Source organism: Bos javanicus, chromosome 7 (assembly GCF_032452875.1).
Source record: "Bos javanicus breed banteng chromosome 7, ARS-OSU_banteng_1.0, whole genome shotgun sequence".
In the NCBI taxonomy this organism is placed as follows: domain Eukaryota; kingdom Metazoa; phylum Chordata; class Mammalia; order Artiodactyla; family Bovidae; genus Bos; species Bos javanicus.
In genome coordinates this window covers 60,876,976-60,904,355 of record NC_083874.1, presented here as the reverse complement: position 1 = coordinate 60,904,355, position 27,380 = coordinate 60,876,976, and the positions used below count along the sequence as shown (strand labels likewise).

The following is a 27,380-nucleotide window of genomic DNA, read 5'->3' as shown; positions in this document are numbered from 1 at the left end:
TGGTTCTTTGAAAGGGTAAACAAAGTTGCCAAACTTCTGGCCAGGCTCACCAAGAGAAAGAGCCCAGATAAACAAAATAAGAAATGAAGAAGAAGAAACAGCAACTGATACTGCTGAAATACAAAACCACAACAGAATCCTACAATTATATACCAACAAATTCGACAAACTAGAAGCAGTGAACAAATATCTAGAAACATACAGCTCACCAAAACTGAATCAAGAAGAAATCCATAATTTGAACAGACTGATTACTAGAACTGAAATAGAATATGAAGGGAAAAAAACAAAACAAAAACAAAAAACTAACTACAAACTAAAGTCCAGGATCAGACGGCTCCACAGGCAAACAATACCAAACACATAAAGAACTTTTACTGACCCTTCTCAAACTCTTCCAAAATACTGAAGCAGAGGCAACACCCCCAGAGATACTATGTGAAGCCACCACCACCCTGATACCAAAACCAAACAAAGGTAACGCCAAAAACGGAAAACTGTCCATCAATATCCATGATGAATATAGATGCAACAATTCTCAACAAAAACACTACAAACCAAATCCAGCAATACATAAAAAAGATCATATACCATGACCAAGGGCGTTCATTCCAAATTCACAAGGATGGTTCAATATACACAAATCAATTAATATGCTACACAACATCAACAAAAGAGAAAAAACACATAATCACCTCAACGGATGCAGAAAACACACTTGACAAAATTCAACATCCATTCATGGTTTTTAAAAAAAGACTCTTAACAAAATGCATATAAAGGGAACATATCTTAACATAATAAAACCTATCACGATAAACCCACAAACAATATAATACCCAACAATGAAAAGCTGGAAGCCTTCCCACTAAAATGTGGAACAAGACAAAGAAGCCCACTCTCACCACTTCTATTCAACATAGTATTGAAGTCCTAGCCACAGCAATCAGACAAGAAAAAGGTATCCAAATTGGAAGGGAAGAGGTAAAACTGTCATCACTATATGCAGATGACACGATGCTATACACAGAAAACCCTGAAGACTCCACACAAAAACATTTAGAGTTGATAAATGAATTAAGAAAGGTAGGAGGATACAAGATTAACCCACAGAAATTGGTTGCAGTTCTTTACACTAACAGCGAAGCAGCAGACAGGTAATGTAAAAAAAATAATACCTTTAAAAACTGCACTCCCCAAAAAATAAATAAATAAAATACTTAAGAATACTTTCACCTAAGGAGGTGAAAGACTTTTACACTGAGAATTATAAAATACTAATAAAGGAAACTGAAAAGAAATGGAATGATATCCCATGCTCTTGGGTTGGGAGAATATTATTAAAATGGCAACTATCCAAAGGAATCTACATATTTAATGTGATCCCTGTCAAATTACCCAGGATGTTTTTCACTAGAACAAATAATCCTAAGATTTATATGGGACAATGAAAGACCTTGAGGGAAAATAACCAAGCAGGAGGCACAACCCTTTCAGACTTCAGACAATACCCCAAAGCTACAGTAATCAAAACCGTGGTATCGGTACAAAAACAGACATACAGATCAATGGAACAGAATAGAGAGCCCAGAAATAAACCCACACACCTATGGTCAAAGGAGGCAAGGATAAAATGGGAAAAATCTTCAGCCAAGTGGTGTTGGGAAAGTTGGACAGCTGCGTGTAAATCAATAAAGTTAGAACACACTCTCATACCATGCACAAAAATAAACTCAAAATGGCTTGCAGAGTTAAATATAAGACATTATAAAACTCCTAGAAGAGATTACAGGCAAAACATTCTCTGACAGAAATTGTACCAGAGTTTTCTTAGGTCAGTTGCCAGGGCAATAAAAATAAAAACAAAAGTAAACAAATGGGATTTAGTCAAATTTACAAGCTTTTGCACAGTAAAGGAAACTACAAACAAAAGGAAAAGACAACCTATGAAACGGGAGAAAATATCTGTGAATGATGTAACCAACAAGGGCTTACTCTCAAAGACATACAAACAGCTCATGTAGCTCAACAACAACAAACCACCCAACTGAAAAATAAGCAGAAGACCTAGACATTTACCAAAGGTGACATGCAGATGGCCAATAGATACATGAAAAGATGCTCAACATCATTAGTAGAGAAAAGCAAATCAAAACTACCAGGAGGTACCACATCAGTCAGAATGGCCATCATTAAAAAGTCTACAGACACAGAATGAAAGATCCAAAAAAAGAAAGAAAAAAAAAAAAAGGGTTATACACAGTAAAAGCTGGAGACAGTGTGGAGAAAAGGGAAACACTCCCTCCACTGGTGGAATGTAAACTGGTGTAGCCACTATGGAAAACTAAAAAACAGAACTGCCATATAAGCCAGCAATCCCACTCCTGGGCATGTATCCAGAGGAAAACACGGTGTGAAAGAATACACGTACCCCTGCAGCAGCACTGACAACAGCCAAGACATGAGAACAACCGAAACGTCCAACAGAAGGATGGATACACACACACACTCACACACACACACAGAATACTACTCAGCCATAAAAAAGAACAAAATAATGCCATTTGCAGCAATAAGGATGCGACAAGAGAGCATCATACTAAGGGAAGTAGGTCAGAAAGAGAAAGCAAATACCACACGCTATCACTTACATGTGTAACCTAAAACAGCACAAACGAACCTACGTAGGAAACAGAAACAGCCTCAGACCGAGAGAACTGACTTGTGGGGGAGGGGGTTGGGGAGGGATGGACTGGGAATCTGGGGTTAGTAGATGCAAACTATTACATACAGACTGGATAAGTAACAAGGTCCTAAAGTACAGGAAACTAGATTCAATATCCTGGGATAAACCATAATGCAAAAGAATATAAAAAAGGATATATATGTGTGTGTGTATAACTATGTCACTTTGCTGTAGAGCAGAAATTAACATTATAAATCACCTATGCTTTAGTAAAAAGTAAGATTAAAGAAAAGCAGTTTTATAACAGTTTCTATGTATCAAATTGACAAAACTGAAAAAATTACAACGATGCAGAAGGACTTCTGGTTCATGATGGCAGAGTAGAAGGGTGTGCGCTCATCTCCCGGAAGAACACCAGAACTGCAACCAGCTGATAAACCACCACTGACAGGAGGAAGCTGGAACCACCAAAATAAAGAAAAGACACGTCCAAAGACAACGAAGAAGCTGCAGTGAGATGGGAGGAGGGGTGCAAACACAATAAAATGCAATCCCATAGCTGCTTGGTGGGTGACCCACAAACTGGAGCACAATAATACCAAACAAAGTTCTCCCACTGTTGTAAAAGTTCTGAATTCCACGTCAGGCTTCCCAGCCTGGGGGTTTGAGAAAGGCCTGGGAACCCCCTGGCAATCTGGCCTTTAAGGCCAGCAGGATTTGATTATAGGACTTCCACAGGACTGGGGGAACCACAGACTCCAGTCTCGGAGGGCACAAACAAAATCTTGCCCACACCAAGACCCAGAGGAAAGGAACAGAGACCCAACAGAAGACTGAACGAAAACTACTTGCTAGAGTTGGAGGGTCTCCTGTGGAGGCATGGGTTGGCAGGGACTCAACACAGGGACAGGGGCACTGGCAACATCAGACCAAGAAGTTCCCCTTTGGCATAAACCCACTTGAAGTTCACCATTAACCCTACCATAAAGCCTGCAGACCCCAGGGCTGGGTCAAACAACTACCAGGGAGGGAGTGCAACCCCACCCATCAGCAGATAATTAAAGCTTTACTGAGTACGGCCCTGCCCACCAGAGCAAGACCCAGTTTTTCCCACTGCCAGTCCCTCCCTTGAGGAAGTTTATACAAGCCTCTTAGCCTCATCCACCAGAAGGCAGATGGAAGAGCAAAAAGAAGCACAGTCCCACAGCAGCTAAAACAAAAACCATATTACAGAAAGTTAATCATAATAAAAAACAGAAAGTTATGTCCTAGATGAGGAGCTTCCCTTGAAGCTCAATCCATAAAGAATCTGCCGGCAATGCAGGAGACCCTGGTTCAATTCCTGGGTTGGGAAGATCCCCTGGATAAAGGCATGGCAACCCACTCCAGTATTCTTGCCTGGAGAATCCCTGGACAGAGGAGCCTGACAGCTACAGTCCATGAAGTCACGAGAGTCGGACATGACTTAGGGAGGCTTCCCTGGTGGCTCAGATAGTTAAAGAATCTGCCTGTAATGCAGGAGACCTGGGTTTGATCCCTGAGTTGGGAAGATAGATCCCCTGGAGAAGGGCATGGCAAACCACTCCAGTATTCTTGCCTGGAGAATCCGCATGGACAGAGAAGCCTGGTGGGCTACAGTCCACGGGGTCACAAAGACTTGGACACGACTGAGTGACTAAGTACATGTCCCAGATGAAGGGACAAGATAAAACTCCAGAAAAACAAGCGGAGATAGGCAACCTTTCAGAAAAAGAATTCAGAATAATGATAGTGAAGATGATCCAGGATCTTGGGAAAATAATGGAGAAGATGCAAGAAATGTTTACCAAAGGTCTAGAAGAACTAAAGAACAAACAGAGATGAATACATACACTAGAAGGAATCAATAGCAGAATAACTGAGGCAGAATAGATAAATGACCCAGAGGACAGAATGGTGGAAATCACTGCCACAGAACAGAATATAGAAAAAAAGAGTGAAAAGCAATGAAGACAGCCTTAGAGACTCTGGAACAACATTAAATGCACCAACATTCACATTATAGGGGTCCCAGAAGGAGAGAGAGAGAAAGGACCTGAGAAAATATTTGAAGAAATAACAGCTGAAAACTTCCCAAACATGGGAAAAGAAATAGTCAATCAATCAAGTCCAGGGCATGATAAACCCAAGAAGGAACAATCAAAATATATACTAATCAAACTGACAAAAGTTAAAGACAAACATAAAATATTAAAAGCGATAAAGGAAAAACGACAAATAACATACAAAGGAACTCCCATCAGGCTATCAGCTGATTTCTCAACAGAAACTCTACAAGCCAGAAGGGAATGGCATGATATATTTAAAGTGATGAAAAGGAAGAACCTACAACCAAGAATACTCTACCCAGCAAGACTCTCCTTCAGATTTGATGGAGAAATCAAAAGCTTTCCATACAAAGCAAAAGTTAAGAGAAGTCAGCACCACCAAACCAGTTTAGTTCAATCACTCAGTCGTGTCCTACTCTTTGCAACCCCATGGACTGCAGCACGCCAGGCTTCCCTGTCCATCACCAACTCCAGGAGCTTGCTCAAACTCACATCTATGGAGTCAGTGATGCCATCCAACCATCTTATCCTCTGTTGTCCCCTTCTCCTCCTGCCTTCAGTCTTTCTCATAAGTATGCATAATGTATATATTTTAGAAAACTTATGAATTTTTGCCTAACTAAAAAATGTATGACATTTTGATTCCACTTGTTTGACTTACCATGAATAGAATGCTATATTTAATTAAAAAAAGTAAATGTGACAATGAAGGTTTACTTTATAGCACAGGGAACTATAGTCAGTATCTTGTAATAACCTATAATGGAAAATAATTTCAAAAATATTATGTGTATATGTATAACTGAATCACCTCGCTGTGTACCTGAAACACTGTAAGTCAACTATATTTCAATAAAATACATATTTAAGGAAAAAACATGCCAGGAAAGAAATTATAATGCTAATCTACTAAAGTTCTTAAAGTTAATGAGTGAGTTTTACAAGGTCATTGAATAAAGTTCAATAGATAAAACCCGATTATGTTTTTATACTAGCACCAAACAGTTAGAAATTGAACCATGTCATTTAACACTGAACAAAATTAAATGCCTAGGTATAAATCTAACAAAATACCTGCAGGACCTATATGCTAAAAACAATGAAACACTGATAAAAAAAAAAAAGAAAACCTAATCAAATAGAAAAATAGACTATATCATGTATTAGAAAGACTCAATATTTTTAAGCATGTCAAACTTCTGCAAGCTGGTCTACAAATTTAACACAATTCCAATTAGAATTCTAGCAGGATTCTGTAAATACTAGCAAGCTGATTCTAAAATTCATATGGGAATGCAAAGAAACAAAAAGAGTTAAAACAATTCAGGAAGAACAAGGTTGGAGAATTTATACTACCCAAACGATAAGAGCTACTAAAAAGCAACAGTATTCAAGACACCTGATACTGGCAAAAGAACAGACAATATAACCAATGAAGCAGAGTGCAGAAATAGACCTACGTATACACGACTAATTGTTTTTCAATTAAGTAGCAGAGGCAATTCAAAGCAGAAAGGACTACTTTTTAACAAATAGTGGAATAAATGGATGTCCACATGGGAAAAAAAAACCTCAATCTGGACCTCACACCTTACATATAAATGAATTCACAATGGGTTACAGACAAATAAAAACCATAAATTATAAAGCTTTTAGCAGAAAACATAGGAAAATATTTATGATCGTCACCTAGATAAAGACAGCAATAACGTCAACACAATTGCTAAAACAAAATTTGATGAATTGGTCTTTATCATACTTGAAAATTTTTGCTCTGTCGAAGATTCTGTTAGGAGAATGAGAATATAAGACACAAACCATAATAAAATATCTGCAAATCACTTATCTGACAAAGGATGAACATTCAAAACTCAACAGCAAGAAAACCACCCAGTTCAATGGGCCAAAGATAGAACGGGTACTTCACCAAAGACATACAGATGACAAATAAACCCACAAAAAGATGCTCAACTTCATTAGTCTTAAATTGAGACCACGTTAAGTTATTACTACACACACCTATTAGAATGGCTGAAACACACACACACACAAATAGATAATACCAAGTGCTGACATATGAAGCAAACTGGCATTCTCACCCATCATTACAGGGAACACAAAATGGCACAAAATAGGTGATCAGTTTGGTGATTTCTCATAAAACTAAACATACATTTACCACATGGCCCAGCAATGTGACTCCTAGGGTATTTACCCAAAATAAAATGAAAATTTACGTTTACACAAAACTCTATACATGATTGTTTACAGTTATGAATACAACTGTCAAAATTGGTAAAAATCCAAACATTCCTCAAGGAATGAACAGACAATCAAGTGTGGTGTTCCACACAATGCAAAACTATTCAACAATAAAAGGGAAAATCTACTGATACACAGAACCAGATAGATGAACTTCAAAGACATATATATATAGTAAAAGAAGCCAGATTCACAACTATTCACTATAGATTTATATGACGTTCTGGAAAGATAGAAATATATGGAATGAAGAAACTATCAAACGGTTGCCAGAGGTTAGGGGTGAGGGGTTATTAAAAGGGACATTAAAAGAGAATGCTTTGGGGATGATGAAACTGTTCTCTATACTGATTGTGGTGACAGTTACAAAACTCAGTGCATTTGTCAGAACTCACAACTGCACAGTAACAAAGTCTGCTGCATGCACATATAGAACATAAGGTTATACATTAAAAAAAGAGAGAGACCCAGGTGCTGCAGGCTGAGACAGAGCAGGGAAACGGCACTCTGACTAGTTGCTGAAGGAGTACAAGCTCGGTCTGGCAATACAAGACATTAAAAGTATGAACTCAAAATAAGGCACCTTAAGGTTCTGAAGACAAGGAGAATAAGAAATACTCCCTAATCTTCAGCACTCAATTCTACATATAAAACTCAAGATTCAAATTCTCAAAATGGTTGGTACATGGTCAGTGTTCAATGAACGACGCTGATGAATAGAAGAAAAGGCTGAATATACAGCAATTCCACTTTGGGGCATTTGCCCAAAGGAAATAATTAAGGCTGTACACAAAGACTTAATTATAAAGAGAACTCTTAAAATGGAACACAGTCATATATTTCTCCTTAAAAATGGTGATGCATTTTGCCGCTTGCCAGCATAAGAGAATACCCATGATATATTGCTAAATTTAAAAACACTCCAAAACAACATCCAGCACAATCCCATTTTTGTTCAATAAAAACCTATTAAACCTATAAATTCTACACCTTCTTTTATTCTGTAGGCATGAAAAACACATCTGAAAGACTACAGAATACAATGTTGAATATTAATCTCATAGCAGTAGGATTACTACTGATTTTTAGTTTTTTATTTTTACTTGTCAGCATTTTGTTTTTTCCACAACGAAGATCTGTTATTTTTAAATTAACTTTGTTTAAAGAGCCCTAATAAGAGAGCCCTAACACTTCAGAGATAAATATAATCTTCTGGGGCTGGGCTATCCAGGAGGAAAGATATCCTCTTCCTCAGAAGCCTCATCTGAGAGAAAATCCAATGCTCACAGGACCAGAAGTCTGACCCCCAGAGGCTGTTCTCAAACATGTCCTTTGAGGGTAAAAAGGCTGGCACCCACCTGTATAGATGTCCATGAAGCTGTGCAGGGCCAGACAATGCGGATTCAGACACATCTTCACCTGAGCAGTCACGACCTGCAGCCAACTGGCTGTCAGCAGCCAGCACTCCTGGGGCCCTGCCAGAGAGCTAGTTCCAAGAATATTTGGAAAAAAAAAAAGAAGGAAAAGCAACTTCTTAATGCAGTTCCTAGGCTCAGGGATCAACAGCAAACTCAAGACTTTAAATGTAGTAGGAAACGAAGGTGCTGCACCTTGTGCTCCAGGGATTTTCTTAGGTGGACGCTCCCCCTTTGTTGGAATTGGGCTTATGGAATCACCCCTAAAGTTAACCTAATTCTGAACTTATTATCTAATTTAACCAACCCTAATAAACTCTGAAATCCAAGCAGTCCAGAAGTAAACTAAATCCTAAGTTGGGGACAGTATCATTTCAATAGAAATAATATATAATCACTATTATTATTATAATTTTATTTTATTTTTGGTGATTGCAAAAGTAAAGGAAACCTAAGAAAAGCTGAAAAGAACATCTGCAAAGGTTATAGCCTTAATGGTATTTGAAGAAAGGGGTGATACAGGTTAAGTAAGATGGGGCAACTAGGGGAGGGTAAATCTGAAAGTGGTGCTTACTTTTGTCCCCCTTTGAATAATGGGCTGCTACAGAGAAGGCACTGCGTGGATGGAGACTCGTAGTAATTCGACCAAGAGGTTTGCTCGATGGTGACCGTCTCCTCACTCACGTTGGACAGGACGAGCCGAGAGCTATTGAGTTCATGAATCAAAGAGAAGACTTCAGCCAGCTCTGACTCATTCTCAGGGATCTGCAGGACTTTGCGCAGCAGCTGCAGTGTTGATTGGCGCTGGATCTCCCTCTGGGCTGCGCTCAGGGGCTCTGTGGCACTTAACACATCCGGGAGTGGTGAGCTTGCCCCCTGGAAGAGAGCAGATCTGTCACGAAACACCATCGAGGGCACAAAAGAGGCGGCCATGGGCTAAAACCACGAGAGGGCGTGCATGGCAAAGGGAAAGGCCTATGACTGACGTGGGAAACCTAGGTCCCTAAGCCACTCAGCTAGTAACTCGCTGCGTGACTCACAGCAGGAGTTTTCTCTCTCTGGCACTAGTTCTCTACCAGTAAAATAAGAGGATTATATACCCCTCCTGGTAATAGTTTCAAGATTCTGCTCCCATGCACTGGCTGTGAGGTTTGGAGGATAACAGACCAGGGGTTCAATTCTGGATATGCCACTGAAGAGTTGTAAATGGGTAACCCCCCGCAATACCTCCAAAAATGAAGGATCAAAATACTAATCATCTCCTAGAGTTGTTGCAGAGTAAATGAGATAGTGCAAGTAAAGCACTCAGCATTCAACAAAAATTCTCTGAATGGTAGTTTTGATGTGTGAACAGGCACCTGTAGAGCTTAAAGCATTTATTTTTAACACCGTGTGGCTTCTGAGTACAAGGGAACTTTATACACCAGTCAGAGGCTTCCAGGAAACAAGGTTCTGAAACTCTCTCTGAAACAGGTCCTTCTTGTACCAGTCCCTTTTCAATGGAGGTCCTTCCCTGATCTGTGCAAATGCAGCGTCAATCACTCCTCCTTCACGCTCCTGCAGTCCACTCCTTTACTGCATATTTCACTTTCTCACAGGTGGTAAGCCATTGTTCTCTCCCCTGCTTATTTACCAAATTTCTAATACCACCCCTGAGGGCACACAAAAGATGCTAACTCATATTTGCTGGACATATTATATGTTGTTTACAGAGGTTAATTGCGTAACAAAACTTATTAACTCAGTATACCTGTGACAACTCTTGTCTTGCTATCTGTAATAGTTTGGTTACCTATCTTTCCCCCCAAGCTAGACTGTAAGCTCCTCAGGGGAAGTGGGCATGTATTATTCATGTCTGTATCCCCAAAAGCTGACCCGTAACAGGCTTTCAATACATGCTTGCTGAAAAAATGAATTTGAATGAATGGCTGTAGAAGAGCTGAGGGACACTAGAATGAGTTGCCCCAGACGCTGTGTGTTCTTTCTCATTTATGACTTATGCTGAACCATGGGTCAGAAGATCGGTTGGAAAGCATACTATCCTTTGCCTCTGAAACACAGATGAAAGATGGAAAGGAAAGAAGATCATTCCAGCCCATAGATACTGCAGTCTTAATCACAGCCACTGGCGACAAACTGCATGGGAAATGTACGCTCACTGGGGGCTCCGAAGAGAAGGCTCATAAACTTAAAGGTCCTTGGATTTCTGAACAGTGTGTTGTGGAAAACAATTGTTTTCTTCTGTTTCTCTAAAATTTAGAGAATTAGAATGTGAATGGATGTATGAAGATGAGGGTCATGGGGGTAGGCAGCTACCAACTAAACAAAGAAAAAAAGAATATAAAAAAGAGTGGGACTTGAAATCAATTGTCAAAAGGTCCCCAGATAATTCCTGTCTGACTAAGAAAAGTTAAGTCACTTCACCAGTAGAGACCAACATCCATTTTCATAATGCAAGCCACATCGACAGCTACAATGAAATAGGAAAAAGGAGTTCAGAGCATCTACCTACACAGGACTCAATTCCATTCCATAATCACTGACACATTATATATGCAAGCTCCAGCATTAGAAATATGGGGGCTGGCAATTCCCTGGGACCAGTGGTTCACTGCCAAGGGCCTGGGTTCAATCTCTGGTAGGAGAACTAAGATCCCACAAGCCACGTGGCCAGAAAGAAAAAGGAGTATGGGCCAACAGATTACACTTGGCTGACAAGTGATTGTGGTCTTACAGGGAACTAAGAGGGTGTCAAGACAGGGTGTCGTCAACATTTTCTATTTGTTTCCTTAGAATCTTTTTTTGTTTTAAACTTTTTATTTTGTACTGGGGTGCAGTCGATTAACAATGCTGCAATAGTTTCAGGTGAACAGGGAAGAATCTTTATATCCACAGTTTTACAGAGTTCTAAGCAAAGTACTGATGTTGAAGCTGAAACTCCAATACTTTGGCAAAGAACTGACTCATTTGAAAAACCCTGATGCTGGTAAAGATTGAGGGCAGGAGGAGAAGGGGATGACAGAGGATGAGATGGTTGGATGGCATCACTGACTCAATGAACATGAGTTTAGGTAAACTCCGAAAGTTGGTGATGGACAGGGAGGCCTGGTGTGCTGCAGTCTATGGGGGTCACAAAGAGTCGGACATGACTGAGCAACTGAACTGAACTGAAGCAAAGTACCCAGAACATCTAAATTTTTTCACTTATTAGATCATAAATTATTTCCATTTTGTACACTAATCTTAATCTTTTATGCATTAATAATTTAGTATTCATTAGTAATTAATAATTGTTGTTCTGTCACTAAGTCATGTCTGACTCTTTGCAACCTCATGAACTGCAGCACACCAGGCTTCCTGTCCTTCAGTATTTCCCTGAGTTTGCTCAAACTCCTCTCCATTAAGTCAGTGAGGCCATCCAACCATCTCATCCCTTGTCACCCCCTTCTATTCTTGCCCTCAGTCTTTTCCAGCATCAGGGTCTTTTCCAATGAGTTAGCTTTTCACATCAGGTGGCCAAAGTACTGGAGCTTCAATACCAATGAAAATTCAGTGTTGATTTCCTTTAGGATTGACTGGTTTGATCCCCTTGCAGTCCAAGGGACTCTTAAGAGTCTTCTCCAGCACCACAGTTCAAAAGCATCAATTCTTCAGCACTCAGTGTTCTTTATAGTCCAACTGTCACATCTAAACACGACTACTGGAAAAACCACAGCTTTGACTAACAAAGGTCTGCCAATAGACCTCTGGTGGCAAAGTGATGTCTCTGCTTTTTAATACACTGTCTAGATTTGTCACAGCTCTTCTTCCAAGAAGCAAGCCATCTTTTAATTGTGTGGCTGCAGTCACCATCCGCAGTGATTTTGGAGCCCCAGAAAATGACATCTGATATTGTTTGTGCGTTTTCCCCATCTATTTGCCATGAAGTGATAGCACTGGATGCCATTATAATTTATTTCAATGGTAGACAGGTTATTTCTAATTTTATCTGTTGTAATCACAGAATGTGTGATGTTCCAGACGGGCTTTATTTCAGATATTTTGTTTAATTCTGGGAATATGTATTCTTGTATTTGTCAAAAGTATCTGTTCTGAATTTGAGTCCCAACACTTATCAAGAACCATGGAGATGTGTGTTTGCATGTGAGCACCGAAAATTTTACTCTGGAAACCGACTTAAGGAAATAGTTCAAACAAACAAAAAGTTAATCTGGGGTATAAAATTTTAGATCTAAATCAATTTTCTTTATATTGCACTGGAATTATCCCTGTTTACTAAATAACATTCACTTTCTTGGAAAAAAAAGACATGGTGTGGTCAATGTGCTGTGAAGAGGAGCACATCAACCACATGGAGAAACCAGAGGAAAAGCTCACTGCCAGCAGAGGGCATCCTGTGTAACAGAACGTGACGGGAGGCATGGACGCATTCTACAAGAAGTTCTGAGACTTCTCGAAGCTCAACTTGAGTTTTCTCTAGCGCTCATGGCCCCAAGAATAGAACACCCAGATCTAATCCACCTTGCCTGCTTTGTTTTACTGATGGGGAAACTAAAATTCAGGATAGGGAAAGCAAGCAACTTAGGGTCATTTCCAGGCAGGTCTCTCAATTCCTATTCTCAGTGTTTTTTCCTTTTAGTTCCACTTCTCTTTCTCACAATAACCTCAGAATACTATCTCAAGCACAGAAACAGACCTGAAGATTAGGGGGCGAGATTCACTGCCGGAAAGCCCCCTCCCATCCATACACACAGAAAACTTAGCTTGAAGAAGTCGTCCCTAACCTCTCTAGTTGTGTCCGCTCCCAAACCCCCTGACCTCCTGACACAACCTTCTGGGCCTCTCCATGGCTCAGGACATTCAGTATGTCCCCTGCCTGCAAAACAAACTGCCTAGTCTAGCATTAAAGACCTTCCACGATACATGGTCCCAATCTTTTAAGACTTCTTTTCCATGCTCCTCCCTATACACTCTCTCCTCTAACCCAGTGGAGCATCAGACTGCCTACCTCGTCATCTCTACTCATGCCCATCCTTGAGTATACTGCACACCTTTCCCTTCCACCCACATCCTGCACATCTTGTGAGGTGTGGGCTAGATCTAGAGTGGCCAGGCTCCGTCTTGGATCCTGACCTGTTCTGCAAGCCATCCTCTTTCCCTCCAAAGCATATGAGTTGAGATCTCTCTTTTTATGTTCATCCCAGTCATTCTTTTCACTGCCTTAGGTAGGTACTCTTTCTGTTCACTTAAAAAAAATTCCTATGTGGAAATTCAGAGGTCCCCTGAAACTGCCTTGTTCTAGTAAACAAACAAATAACAAAAACAAGCCCTAAGGAGCCAAGTGGAATGTGTTTTACTATCCAGCAGTCTGGTCCCACTTCAGGGAACAGGCCTGCCAAGACTGCTAGAAGTAAAGCGCTGTGGTTGGCCAAATGCTCTGCAAGGAACCTGAGTAGCAGCAATCTCATCTACAAAGTCCTGAGGCTGGCACTCTGTATTTAGCAAAATTCTATTTACAGGTCCTTCAACAACCTCAAAGCTAAAACAATGTAACCTTTCCAACCCTTTCTACTTCAGGATCCTCACTAAGGCCTGTGTTGGCTATTTTTTTCTCCTGTGAATGAACTCTTGGTCCACTGAGCTAGAAGATTCTCGGAGATCAAGGTATCTGATAAACTCCCTTATCTTAGCGAAGAGGATAAGGAAGCCCACAAAGAAGGCACTTGCCAGGTTCAGAACCTAGAACCTGGCTCCAGTTCTGGTGCTAACTACAAAATGTACCAAGAAATCCTTTTATTTCTCCTAAAGCTGAACTGCTAACAGAGCCCTGTCCAAGATTGGAGGGTGTGTTTCGGGAAGGAACTCACGAGAACCTTGGTGGTTTTCTCAGTCCGGTCTTTGGCAAGGTTAAAACCACAGCTGGGACAAATCCGAGGTTTATGCCGGTTGGTGTAGACATAGCTACAAGAGGGATTCTTGCACTTTCCCCGACCTCGTGATGTAGCCAGGCCCAAATCCTAAAAAATAAGACCATATTTCAATTCTATAAGTCAATTTACACCTGTGCACAGCCAAGAATCAGGATGACCTGCAACTGGTAAAAACAGAGGAGGAGTGACAATTACGAACCCAGATTCAGACCAGCTCTCAAAGAGCCTTGAAACAAGATACTTTTTCTGTGGTTATCGCCTGAACAGTTCTGGCAAGTCCTCCTATCTGTGAAACAAAGATGAATCTCAAAGGTCAGACATTCAAATGCCTTCAGGGTCCAGGCAATCAGCAGTGAAGCAGGTCTGTTCTAACAGAATGCCAGGGGGACCAAAGACTTCAAGCTCCGTCTGAAGAAATATTGTGACCTGTGGCCTCTACAAGCTCACAGCTCTGGCACTGAGGCTCTTAAAACAAGCTGCAGTCTAATCAGCCCAAGAGAGGGTCCTGGGCAGTCCCCACCAAATGGTGCCCCAGTGGCCTCCCATAGCCACAGGAAAGAGGCAGTGAAGGGATGGACAGCACAAAGAAGGGAGTGGCTGGGCCTTTGGAAAATGAAGCCTAAGCAGCTCTCCAGGATAAGAGAGCCCTCTTCCCAAGACAGGGCCAGAAAAGGCGATGACCCACCATACTATGTTGTCTTGTTCCTACTGAATGCACAGCACAGGGCACGGCACAAAGAATGTGCTCAAAAGAAATTTCTGAATTTTTAAAAATCTTGAATTTAAAAAAATCTAGCTGCTTTCTCAAAATCTGTGCATCTCACTCATCCAGGGAAACTGCCAAAGGTTACCTGGCTGGTTTGGTACCTTAAGGATCAACAAAATTAGAGAGTATTAAGCAAGAGAAGCCCCAAAACATGCTTTCTAAGCCAACAGAGTATTTTACAGACAGTGAAAACTGTGAGGACCAGAGACGGAAAGAGCCTCAAGGTCAGATGGCATGCCAGCAATAGAGCCAGAACCACTTTTGGACTAGGTCTTTCCACATCTAGTGTTTATTTCACTGCTCCAGGCTGCTTAGCCTGCAAAAGAATGACCCCAGAGCCACACATTTGTTTTTGGGGATGTTAATATGTTATGTTAAAAATAAAAATGGGGGAGGGAAAACCTTGGTGGGAAACACCAGATTGAACAAAATAAGTTGCATTTACTAAAGCACTTCTCAAACCCTATCAGATACTAGCACTGAATGTGACTGTTTTAGGTAGAAAAAAATATATTTCTCAAACTTACATGCAGAGCACTAAAAGATCTAAAGACGGCTGAATGCTGAAGCTGGACTGAATTCTCAGTGACTTTCCAAGAGAACTACTCTCAAGAAAAATACCTTGGTCAGCTGACCTATACTTTACGGATCTCACTTGGGAAAAACAAGAAACCTAGTTGATTCACTCAGTAACTACTATGATTTGTTCCACTGACAAGATGTTTAGAATCAATGATCGAGCCCTCACCCTACTCTCACTCCCAAGTACCACTCCCCGCCCCCCCAGACTCCTACTCACCCTCCACCACACAACCAAACCACTCCTGTGTCCACCCATCCCTCAGTTCCCCTTACCAGGGTGACAGTGCAGCTGTACTTATATGGAGGAAACATATCGGGCTTGACCTCCACAACTTTCACCTGAGATGTCCTGTTGGTTTGGCCATTTGATAGCTGCAGATCAAAACAAATTACTTAGTGCTTCTGAACCTCAGTCAAGCTCCTGAGGTCCTATGTACTGAAACAGCTTGAGGAAACAGTTGCCCAGGAAGTTGTAGAGCTACGCTCCAAATGAGCCCTCTGGGATGCTAGTCAGCAGTCACCAGCCCACCAAAGATTGAGTGTCACTTTCAACTCCGGGGGTTGCCACATTCCTCTGCACAGCTTCTAACACTGCGTATTGGTAACACTATAAATCAGATTTATAACTACTACAAAGTGAGAAAAGCATATAATTGCTCTATACACAAATATGTGGTTGAATTATGCTGACATAAAGAAGTGTGTGGAATTCCTTGGCAGTCCAATGGTTAGGACTCTGCACTTCCATAGTCAGGGGCCTGTGTCTGATCCTTGATTAGGGAACTAAGATCCCATTTTGGCCATGCCAAAAAAAAAAAGTCTGAAAGATTATTCACTAAAATGTCACAGGTTGAGGGGAAGATAATGGTTGTTTCCCATTTTACCAGTAGCTATAAATTTTTCAAATGTTCTACACAAAATGCAAAAATGATAAAGAAAGCATTCTAAGTTAAAAATAACTATTCTGTAATAATTTAATTTTCAGAATATAAGATCTCATGTCACTTAACTGGTTTAAGACTAGTAGCAAGAGCATTTATGGCTTTTACAAATACTGAATTTGCAAATTAAAAGGAAACTACAAAGACTGGCAATTTATACACATAAAGGGGTTCTAAGGCCTGGAGATCTAGGAAGTAGCTGAAGCAGACTCATTACCAGCCTTCTATACTCAAAGACCACACATGCACCCAGAGGCGTCACCACTACTGGGTGAAAAAGATCAACCTTCAAATGAGAAGCTGGCTGATACCCTTGTCGGGACCGATTTACAACTATCACATAAAAGCAGTTACCTGACAGCACAGGGCAAGGGAGAAGGCAGACTGATGTTCCTATTCCAATTTGGTCCGTTTAGGGGTTTTCAATTTCAAACTGAGGGGTCAGGAAATTAATTTAATGGGCTGAAATCAGGACTTTGAAAAACAAATGGAAAAATGACTGCATTTAATATGGGCATAGCTTCATTAAGCTTTTAATGTGTAGCTGTATGTATGTCTACTGATGTAGAAATGTGTTTATTACTGATAGGCATGCTCAGAAAACTGCTGATTTAAGGAACTTTGATCATATTCAAGTCACATATGGCAAAGAGAACTACAACAAAAAATCTAAGAAAAAATGTGCTTCAACACATGCAATTTTGACACCTGGTAATAAGTCTTTAACAGCTTTATTATTAAATCGAATGAACTGTACTGGTTACAAGCCAGTGGATGAGATGGTTGGATGGCATCACCAATTCAACGGACATGAACTTGGGCAAACTGGGAGACAGTGAGGGGCAAGGAAGCCTGGCGGCCTGTAATCCATGGCATTGTGACGAGTCGGACTTGACTTGGTGAATGAACAACAAGCCAGTATATGGAGAAAGAGCCATTCTTTTAGGTTTGAAAGATTACATTTAAAGCATAAACACAGACAAATGCAGGAAAGGACTTCAGGGCTGAAACAGTGCACACCAGACTGTCAATAATTGTTATTTCTAGGTGACAGGATCATAAGACTTATTTTCTTTCTGCCTTACCTGAACTTACTATAGCAATCATGCATTCATTTTTTTCTAAAAAGATATGACAACTAAATGCGGTATCTAATCCTAGACCAGATCCTGTACTGAAGTAGAAAATGCTATAATGGACTTAACTGGGTAAAACTGACAAAACTGGAATACAAATGAAAAAGTATCAAGTTTCATTCAGTAACAAAATACCTCTATTTTTAGGAAATGCACAATTAAGCATTAAAGAGTAAAAGGCCATGTTATCCTTAAATCATGCCTATTTTAAATACACACACACACACAATGGGGAAGATACATGAGCACAAATGTTAATGCAAAATGGGCTAATACGTTAACAGGTGACGTTAGAGAGTGCACAGGTGCTCTTTGTACTACTTTTATTCTTACAACTTTGTTTTAAATTGTTTCTAAATAAAAGTACACATAACAAGAAATTAAAAAATAGACAAGTCATTCATGCTAAACCTACTCCCAGAGCTCTACCAGTGTAATAATGGAGGCTTTTTCCCTATGGCTTTGAGACACTCAATGGAAGCCCTGTTCTCAGAGCAGCCAGCCCCCCAGGGAGCTCCCCCTCTGGGGAATGGTCTTACCTTCACCTCACCAGTGCTAGATGGCTGCTGGATGGGCTGGCCCAGCTGCTTCAGCGTGCTTGGCTTCAGGCCACAAGTCCTCACAGAGGGAGTCTTATCTGAGACAACCAGGAGCCAAACTGGTGACTTAAGTGCATTCAGAGTTGCCCTAAGTCTCTCATCTCCATGCTCAACCCCGACTCCTGCCCCCTTCCCTTTCAACAGTCCCTCCTCCCGGTCTGTCCCAGACCTTACCACTCAGAGGAAAGGCCTGCCTGGCCCTGGGCAGTCCCATGCTGCTGCCTCGGCCCACATTAGCTGGGGCTGGAAGAATTGCTCTCATGGGTCTTGCCGCAGCCAGTAATGATGGCTTGCCCCGTGCTCTGCCTTTAAGCTCTGGGGCTCTGGGCATAGGAGTGAGCAGGTCAACTCTGGGGGGGAAAAAAAAGAAGGAAACTCTCCTAGAAATTCCAGACCAAGGGGAAGAAAATCAAAATGCTATCTCCAGATAGCACTTTATTAGAGGAATACTGTCCTGGTTAAAATGTCATACTTTAGACATTAATTAAACCATTAAGCAGCTCCGTAACCCTGGGCAAGAAATGTCACTTCTGTTTACCTCAAGTTTCTAATACGTAAAATGGGAAAGTAATTACAGGTACTTCATGGGTCATTATGAAGATTTTTAAAAAGTGTAAAACCATGCCTACAGTGAGGAATTATCAACAGCCAATGTAGTTATAACATCTAATCCACCCCTAGTAAACTCAAGTATTTGGTATATCAGTCTCCCACATGAGGGCTGCTGAGAGACCCTGGAAAACACGGTCCATGTTTTCTTCATCTCTGTAGCTCCAATTTGAGCATAAGCCTGTCCATAGGAGGCCTCAATACACCTTGGCTAAAGTGCTTCAGCTGCCCAAACCAAAAGTGCACAGCATCCTTCTCTAAGGACACAGAACCATCTCAAAGTATTGATATATTGTTAAATTTTAAAAGGCAATGAGTCAAAGCATGTATGTTATGCTGCCATTTGTGTAAAGAAAGGTGGGGGAAAAAAATAGACACACACACACAATTGACCTTGAACAGCATGTATTAGGGGAACTGACCTACACGTACTCAAAAGCTCGGTGATAACTGCACAGCCTTTCCTCCATATCCAGAGTTCCCCATGTGGCAGATTCAACCCACTGCACACCACGTAGCACAAGAGAATGTATGTACTGAAAAAAATCCGTATGTAAGTGGACCCACACCATCAAGTCCGTGTTTGTTCAAGAGTTAACTCTGTATGTACAAACATCACATGTTTTCCCACCTTTCTTTACACAAATGTTAGCATAACATACATATTTTAATATCTTGACTTAAAAACCTTAACATTATTATAAACACACAAACACACTCCTATCTGTTTATATATACTTAAAATTATCTCTAAAAACACAGCAAGTCTGTGGTAAATGGGAATGGAGCACTGAAGGATGGGACAGAAAGTTTTTTTTCAGGATATATTTCTTACATCTTGGAGTTTGAACTAAGTATATTTTCTATTCAACAATAAAAAATTGCATCATAATAATATAAATGAGAATTTCTAAACCATGACACTACTAACATTTCAGGCCAAATAATTCTCTGGCACAAGAGGCTGGCCTGTGCAGCGCAGGATGTCTAGCAGCATCCTTGGCCTCTATCAGTAGAGGCCAGTGCACTCTCTCCCCAACTCTATCAACCAGAAATGTCTCTAAACACTGCCACAATGTCCCCTGGGGAACTGTGCCCCTTTGAGAACCACTGATATAAACAAATAAGGGATTTCCATTTTAAGATGATAGTTGCCTTTGCAAAGCAGCTACATAGAGCATCCAGTTAAACCTCTAAAAACGGGAGGAAAAACAGCCCATACTTATGGACTGCTCCTATCTGAAAGCTTTACATGTGATCTTTTTCAGGCAGTATGGTCAGGCACTGAGGATATGATTTTTTTTTTTTTAAGAAGACTCAACTCAAAATTTTCCAGAGGGGGAGAATGAGTATGAAGTGACTGTGCCCAGTCAAATACAAGCCCAGAAAAGAGTCACAATCAGAATTTAGTTCTCTGACCACCAGGACAGGAATCTTTACATAAGATGTCTTAATAATGCCTTGCTTTCCAAATGTAGGAGCCAGGATCGAATATTAGGTCTGTAACACTGCCCACAGTCTGTACTAGCAAGACTCTACAAAAAATGCTTTAGGGAGACTGACGGAAGAGATGTATAGGACCAGGACAGTACTGAAAAGACAGCAGAGTATAGGAGAAATGGCCAATCAGTGGCTCTAGGCTTTGGTTTCTGTATCTAACATAGAGACCATGACTTGGGCTCTGTTGCCTGTCTCAGGAATGCTATGAAGACACGGACAACACAAACACAGGGCACTTCACAAGTGCTATTCCAAACGCAACGCTATACATGAACACACTGGGTTACCCTGTAGGCTTTTTAGGAGCGGGGAGTGAACCGGAGGTGCTGGTCCCCTCGGCTGGCGGTGGCACGTCTAGTCCAGGACTGTCATTTTCAGTTGTTCCCAGAGAGACCTCAGGCTTGACCACTGGCGTCTTAATGACTGCTGCACCATGATTCCCAGGAGTTTCCTTAACCAAAACATGGGCATCTGAGATGATCACTTCCTCCCACTCCTTCTCCTCACCCACTTCTCTTGGAGGAGCTACACTGAGAAGCTGGCTTACAGCCTCTGAGTTCTCCAGAGTCAGTTTGGAAGCGTCTTCCTTAGCGGAATTTTGCTCAGTGGTGACAGGCTGCTGATTTCTTTTAACCACAGAGCCTTTGGAGGAGACACCAGAAGTCAATTCCACTTTGACTTTGGCTGGCTTTTCCTAGAAAAAATAAGAAAACCTTTTATGCATGTGGCATTTTACAATTGACAACACATTTACAAATATTCTCTTATTTGATCCTCGTAACAATAATGTATGAACAACAGATAAGAAGTTGAGGCTGAGAGAGGAAGAGGCTGACTTCAGGCCCCAAGTTTTATAAAACTGGCCTGAACCTAAGTCTTCTGATTCCAGTTTCCTTTCACCACAATATTCAAGGCTATAGTTAGGATAAACCTATTCTTCTAATAAATTTCCTAATGACATGTTTCTTTAGGTTTCAGCAAACAAATGCTGGCATTTTTTACCTCGACCTCTGACTGTTCAAGGCCTTTTTTACTTCTTAAAAAAATTTCTTAACAGTGGTTGTGTCCAGAATGGGTCTCAGAGGTTTTTTCTTCCACATGAATAGTGAAAGGCACTATAAACTAGAAGACAAAACACAAAAGCTGCGTTCTGTCTAGGCTCTGCTTCATCGTAACTGCTTATGTCACCTGAGGCAAGCTTAATCTGATTCCTCATTCCCCATTATGGAATAAGAGAGCTCTTGGGTCAATGGCAGGCAGACAGCCTTTTGGGAGACTTAATTGTTCATGGAGGGGCAGGACCCCTCTTTGCACTTTTCAGGAAGCTCAGTACCTGTGGCCAGAGCCACTAGATTTCAGTACTGTCTGCCAGTCACTGACTACCAAAAACCTCTTACACTTCTAAAGTCCCTCTGGGCCACATGGTGCCTCTGGCTAAGAACCAACATAGATAACCTTTAAGAAATCTCCAATAAAGCATTCTTAGGTTCTAATATGGAGAAGGAAATGGCAACCCACTCCAGTGTTCTTGTCTGGAGAATCCCAGGGACGGGGGAGCCTGTTGGGCTGCCGTCTATGGGGCTGCAGTCAGACACGACTGAAGCGACTTAGCAGAGTAGCAGCAGCAGGTTCTAACACATGATGACAAACCATGAGGACAAGAAACATTCTTAGTAAATTGTACTCAGCTTCCTGACTGCTCAAGAGGGAAGTCGGCAGAAAAACAGGAGACATGTTAAACCAAATCCTTGAGATGAGGTATCTGAGCAAAATGTTGTCCACTAAGTAGGCTATAGACAAAAATTCTTTGCAGGAAGACTGAGTAATTTAAGCAAACAGAGCAAAAAAACTTGAGCTAGTGATCTCACATTTCCTTCACTCAGCATACCCTTTTTAGATGTCACTTTCTTTCAAGATGGAAGACAAATACTACCAGTTCCTCGTGCAGAGACCTCAATTACTGCTATAGGAGTGAGGCCTTGACCTAAAGAGCCTTATATACCATCTTTTGTTCCATCCAACTCCCTGGGAACTGAGCCACATGTTTCTTGGGCTAATTTTAGCTAGTATGAACTCCAGAACAATATAAGAAAAGGTGAGTCATTTCCTGACTGGCATGGACATATTTGGAACTTTCAGAAACTATTTATACTTGCTCCTTCAAAAATCAGAACTCAAGAAATCTTAAGATTCTGCAGCTTAACAGCACAGCAATGCCTGCAGTTTGGTTTAGTGGAAAAGGCAATAGCATAATTAACAATGTGAATGTAACAAGTCATTTCTCCTCAATCTATTTTTCCTCAGCTGGAAACTGGGAGTTGAACTAGCTGATAACCAAGGTCACTTTTATCTCTAAAATTTTAAATGCATTTATGCTACAATGTTACCCTTTTTCTTCTCACAATTACTTATTCTGTTCCAAGGAGACTTAGAAATCACAGTATATGCTCTTCACACGTTAATTCTTTTTTAAAAATATTTACTTATTATTTATTTGGCGGCATCGGCTCTTCGTTGTGGTGAATGGGCTTAGTTGCCCCCACGGCATGTGGGATCTCAATTCCCCAACCAGGGATTGAACCTGTGTCTCCTGCATTAGAAGGTGGATTCTTAACCACTGGACCACCAGGGAAATCCTTACATAGTAATTCTTGCAAAAATCCTGGAGAAAAAAATTTCTAACTTAGCAAGTAAAGACAAGAGACAAGTAGCTAAGAAAAAAAATTTATGCATGTCATGAGTTCGATCTCAGAAAAAGAATGGCTTAAAAGTTATTTCAATAAAAGGGAGGGGAGAAGACAAAATGAAAAAGGAAAGAAAGCCCAAGTCCAAACAGAATCTGAAGCAGATTATGCACAGGATAGGTTAGACTCGTGCAAAAGCACAGGAAACAAGATCATCTGACAGACGTGCTGTGCATCAGTGAAGGCGGCCAAGGAGAAGTCCAACTACTACCCAATTCAATCTTCCTACCGCAGTTGGGGAAGTGTATTTTGGGAGAATAATTGGGGTGGGAATAAATGAAATGGCTTCACAACAACAAGAAAACTCCACAAACCCCTAGGTATTTCCTGCCCCTTGAAGTGTTAATGTTCACAGCCAGTAACAAGAGACAATTATACTGCTGCCAACAATGGGAGCAGTGAACCCCTACAGAGGATTGAATATATAATTACACTAGAAATGAACCATCCACTTTGCATGGACAATTTCATCTGACCCGTCCAACAACCCTATTGATGTAGGTAATATTCTTAACTTCTATTTACAAATGAAAGGAAGCCTAAATCAAGAACAGAAATGTAGAATGACTTTCCCAAGGTTACAAAGTTAAGGTCTGAACTGAGGAAGCTGACTCCAGAATTATATTCTTAATTATTAACCTATTCTGTCTCCAAAACTGGTGCTATCCTGAACTTCAATACTTAGCCAGAGGGCAAAAGTCACTATCCTGATAATTTTCTAAGAAATGTTCTGTGGAAAATGCCCCAAAGGAACTTAGTAAGTATGATACTATGTAAGTTTTCTCTCAGAGAAGATAAGTCTGGACCATGAGTTGAAACACATGATGAACACAATCCTAAGCCTAAACTATTTTCACAAAAATAATGCCTTCTCTTTCCTTTTCTATCTACCCAAATTCTATTGCTCTTTCCAAATCATCTCCTCTATAAAACCACTTCTATTTTAGTCTTTTTGTCCCTAGATAATTTAGTCTCATATCAAAAATGTAGCAAGTATGTATGATTTATAGTCAGTGCCAAGCATACAACAGGTAACAAAAAACATGTTCTGAACTGAACATCACAGGGGCATAGCTCTAATGCTCATTTATTTACCGAGCACCATTTATTTGGAGACAGAAGTACATATTTGGAAAGTTAAACTATGGCAGAGCTTGAATACTGGGTTAAAGACCTCCACTTTTAATAGAAGCTATAGGAAACTAAGTGGGCTTCCTTAGTGGCTCAGACGGTAAAGAATCTGCCTGCAATGTGGGCAACCTGGGTTTGATCCCTGGGTCGGGAAGATTCCCTGGAGAAGGAAATGACAACCCACTCCAGTATTCTTGCCTGGAAAATCCCATGAACAGAGGAGCCTGTTGGGCTACAGGCCATGGGATTGCAAAGAGTCAGACACTACTGAGCAACTAACACTTTCCACACGAAACTAAAAGGACTCAGAGCTAAGGAATGAGATGTGCCCTGTGTGTATGAATAACTAAGCAGTTAAGTGTGGGGGGTGGATTGCTAAAAATGCGACCCTAACAGGAAGTGAATAATTTAACACAGTATAGTCAGTCATTCATGGAAAACTATGAAGCAATTAAAGGTAACGCTTTTGAAGAATATTTAATGATATGGTATGGTAAAAGAAAAAAGACAAGATACAGAATTTCTATACCCACAGATAAAGACTAGAAAAAATCTTAACAGACACTGAAATCTTAACAATGGCTTTTGTTTGGATGGAGGTTATGGATAACATTTTATTCTTTCTTCTTAAAAAGAAAGAAACTGACTTATTTGTAGCATCAGAAAAGTTAAATGAATATGAATTTAAGTCATCTATTCTCAAGGGGAACAGTAAGTTTACTTTGTGAGGTTTCCAAAGCAGTGATGGCCAATGGACTTTACCTTTGGGATCCACTTCCCTCCAAGGAAGTTACCACAGGTAGGGCACTTAGGTGGTTTGTGCCTGGTGACATATGTAAAGGAGCAGCCTGGGCTGGTGCACGTTCCATGGCCCCGTCGGGTGTATGTAGTAGTCTGTAAAAAAAAAAAAAAGAAAAAAAAAGTCAGAATCAACAGTACAATCTAATCTCTCTCAGATCCTCATGACTGTTATAACCCCAACAATGGCAGGAGGATACCAGCTTGCAAAAAATTAGCCAGTTCATGATCTTAAAAGGTCAGAATTGGAAAGGCCCTAAAATACAACTAGTTAGTTCACTTTTTAGAAATGGAGAGAGTGAATGCAAATGAAGAAAGACAACTGCCTAGGGTTACAGAGTTAGGTACCAGAAGAATAGAGATTATGATAGTTACAATTAATTAAGTGAAGTACCACACAATGCTAAACACTATCGATGTCGCACTTGAAGTTCTCAGCAATACTATGAGGCAGGTATTACTACTACTGAGGTTCAGAGTGGTTAAATGCTTTGTTTCAAATCATGAATCATGTGGTGACTCAAGGACAGAGAGAGCCCTAGAAGACAGTCAAAACTCCTTCCACGCATCCTGCTGCACCCTACGGCTCTCCACACATCAAAGAATTTGCTTCATCTTCTCTCTTATTAGTTAAAAATCAGAGAACCTAGAATCTAGGATTCAAAGATATAAAAACAGTCCAGTCACCAAAAAAATGAGAGGGAACTCCAGTTGAAACCAGTTCCTTTGACATTCAACAGAATTTGATTATTTGTATACATATATTCAATCACTGGCTCACATAATCAATCTCTAGTGATTTCCCTTTGAACAGAATGTATTACATTTCAGCTACAAATAGAAATTAGCCATGCTCCATTTCTTGATTAATGCTGGAAAGAAAACACTTTCCTGTGAGATCTGTTCAGTCACTTATGAATGGTTTACCTAGCTACTAATCCCTGTCTCCCTAGCGCGGCCAGAAAGCAAAAACCTCCCTTAGGAAACACCAAGCTGCCCCTAGGCTGCCTCTGGCCAGAACACCTAAGGAAAAAGGGATACGACAGTGGTAGCAAATCAAGGATGAGTGTGAAGTTGTGTGGCCCCAGGAAAAAGGATTTGGGTTCCAACTTCGTCACTGTCACACTGAATGAGCTGGGGGTAATTCATCTTTGCTCTTGGGCCCTTGATTTCCTCTTCTGTAAAATCACCTGCCCTTTCTGCTTAATGGGTATATCTTGAGGAACAAAAAGTTTGTAAGACTATTTTTAATGGAAAATAAAACATTTCTCTTTTCTCTGACTGTGGCCCCACACAGAATAGTCATCAGAGAAAAGTTAGTTCCATAAATAAATCACCACCAACTTGGAAATACTCCTAAACAGCAGCGTACAGAAATGACTTTAGAAAATAATGCCAGTGTTCAAGGCTGATGTTGCTCTTCTAGAACTTGATTTAACATTTATTAGACCATGAAAGAACATTAATTTCCTGAAGAGGAAAGGCTCAGGAAAAATAGTTTACTACAACTTTCTTATCTAATAAAGTATTATTTATCTGTAGCGGGAATTTTAAGAGGAAAAGGCAGACTATGACAAGTTAAATATATGTACCTAAAAGAAACCAAAATATGTACCCTAAAAAAACCCAACAAGTAATGAAGACAAAGTTAATAAGCCATAGACCAATAAATGAGATAAAATGGATTCATTAAAAATATTCAGTTTGGAGTTCCCTGGTGGTCCAGTGGTTAAGAATCCACCTGGCCTGGATAGCATTTGGATTTGCCACATGAATAATTTAATTACAGCGGAAACTGTAGATAAAATGTATGGTTTCTGCTTAAACAGATAACATGTTCAAAAAAACTAAGATGAAGGCATACACATTCATAACACATACAATATTCAGATCACCTAGTACAAACATTAAGAAATAAATTTAACCTTTAAACCTAATTTCAATTAAAATCTATGTGAAGGCGTAAAAAAAAAAAAAAAAATTTAACTGCAAAAATTAAATTAAAAAATCTAATCATATGTATTAGCATTAAAACATGTATGGCAGGTCCTCAAAGTATTTAAGCTTAACTTACAAATAGTGGCTTGTATAGGACAACCTGCCTTAAAATGCTGAGAGATATTCTCATTTCCAAAAAAAAAAAAAAAAGAAAGACTGATGCCAAAGCTCCAATACTTTGGCCACCTAATGCGAA

The 27,380-nt window shown here is 40.4% G+C and overlaps 1 protein-coding gene across 4 annotated transcripts in view; it reads right to left on the bottom strand.

Annotated features, from left to right (window-relative positions):
* HMGXB3 (HMG-box containing 3) overlaps positions 1-27,380 on the bottom strand; it is a 60,529-nt gene that overhangs the window by 19,282 nt on the left and 13,867 nt on the right. For 2 of the 4 annotated variants that reach the window (XM_061424005.1, XM_061424006.1), the window contains exons 6-13: positions 25,151-25,282; positions 20,801-21,207; positions 18,579-18,754; positions 18,345-18,442; positions 16,002-16,100; positions 14,318-14,467; positions 9,025-9,326; positions 8,394-8,521 (exon numbers count right to left, since the gene is read on the bottom strand). In XM_061424005.1, coding sequence (XP_061279989.1) covers positions 8,394-8,521; positions 9,025-9,326; positions 14,318-14,467; positions 16,002-16,100; positions 18,345-18,442; positions 18,579-18,754; positions 20,801-21,207; positions 25,151-25,282 — 1,492 coding nt within the window. The remainder of the gene's footprint in view (positions 1-8,393; positions 8,522-9,024; positions 9,327-14,317; positions 14,468-16,001; positions 16,101-18,344; positions 18,443-18,578; positions 18,755-20,800; positions 21,208-25,150; positions 25,283-27,380) is intronic. The other 2 variants (XM_061424008.1, XM_061424007.1) reach the window with 2 other exon arrangements.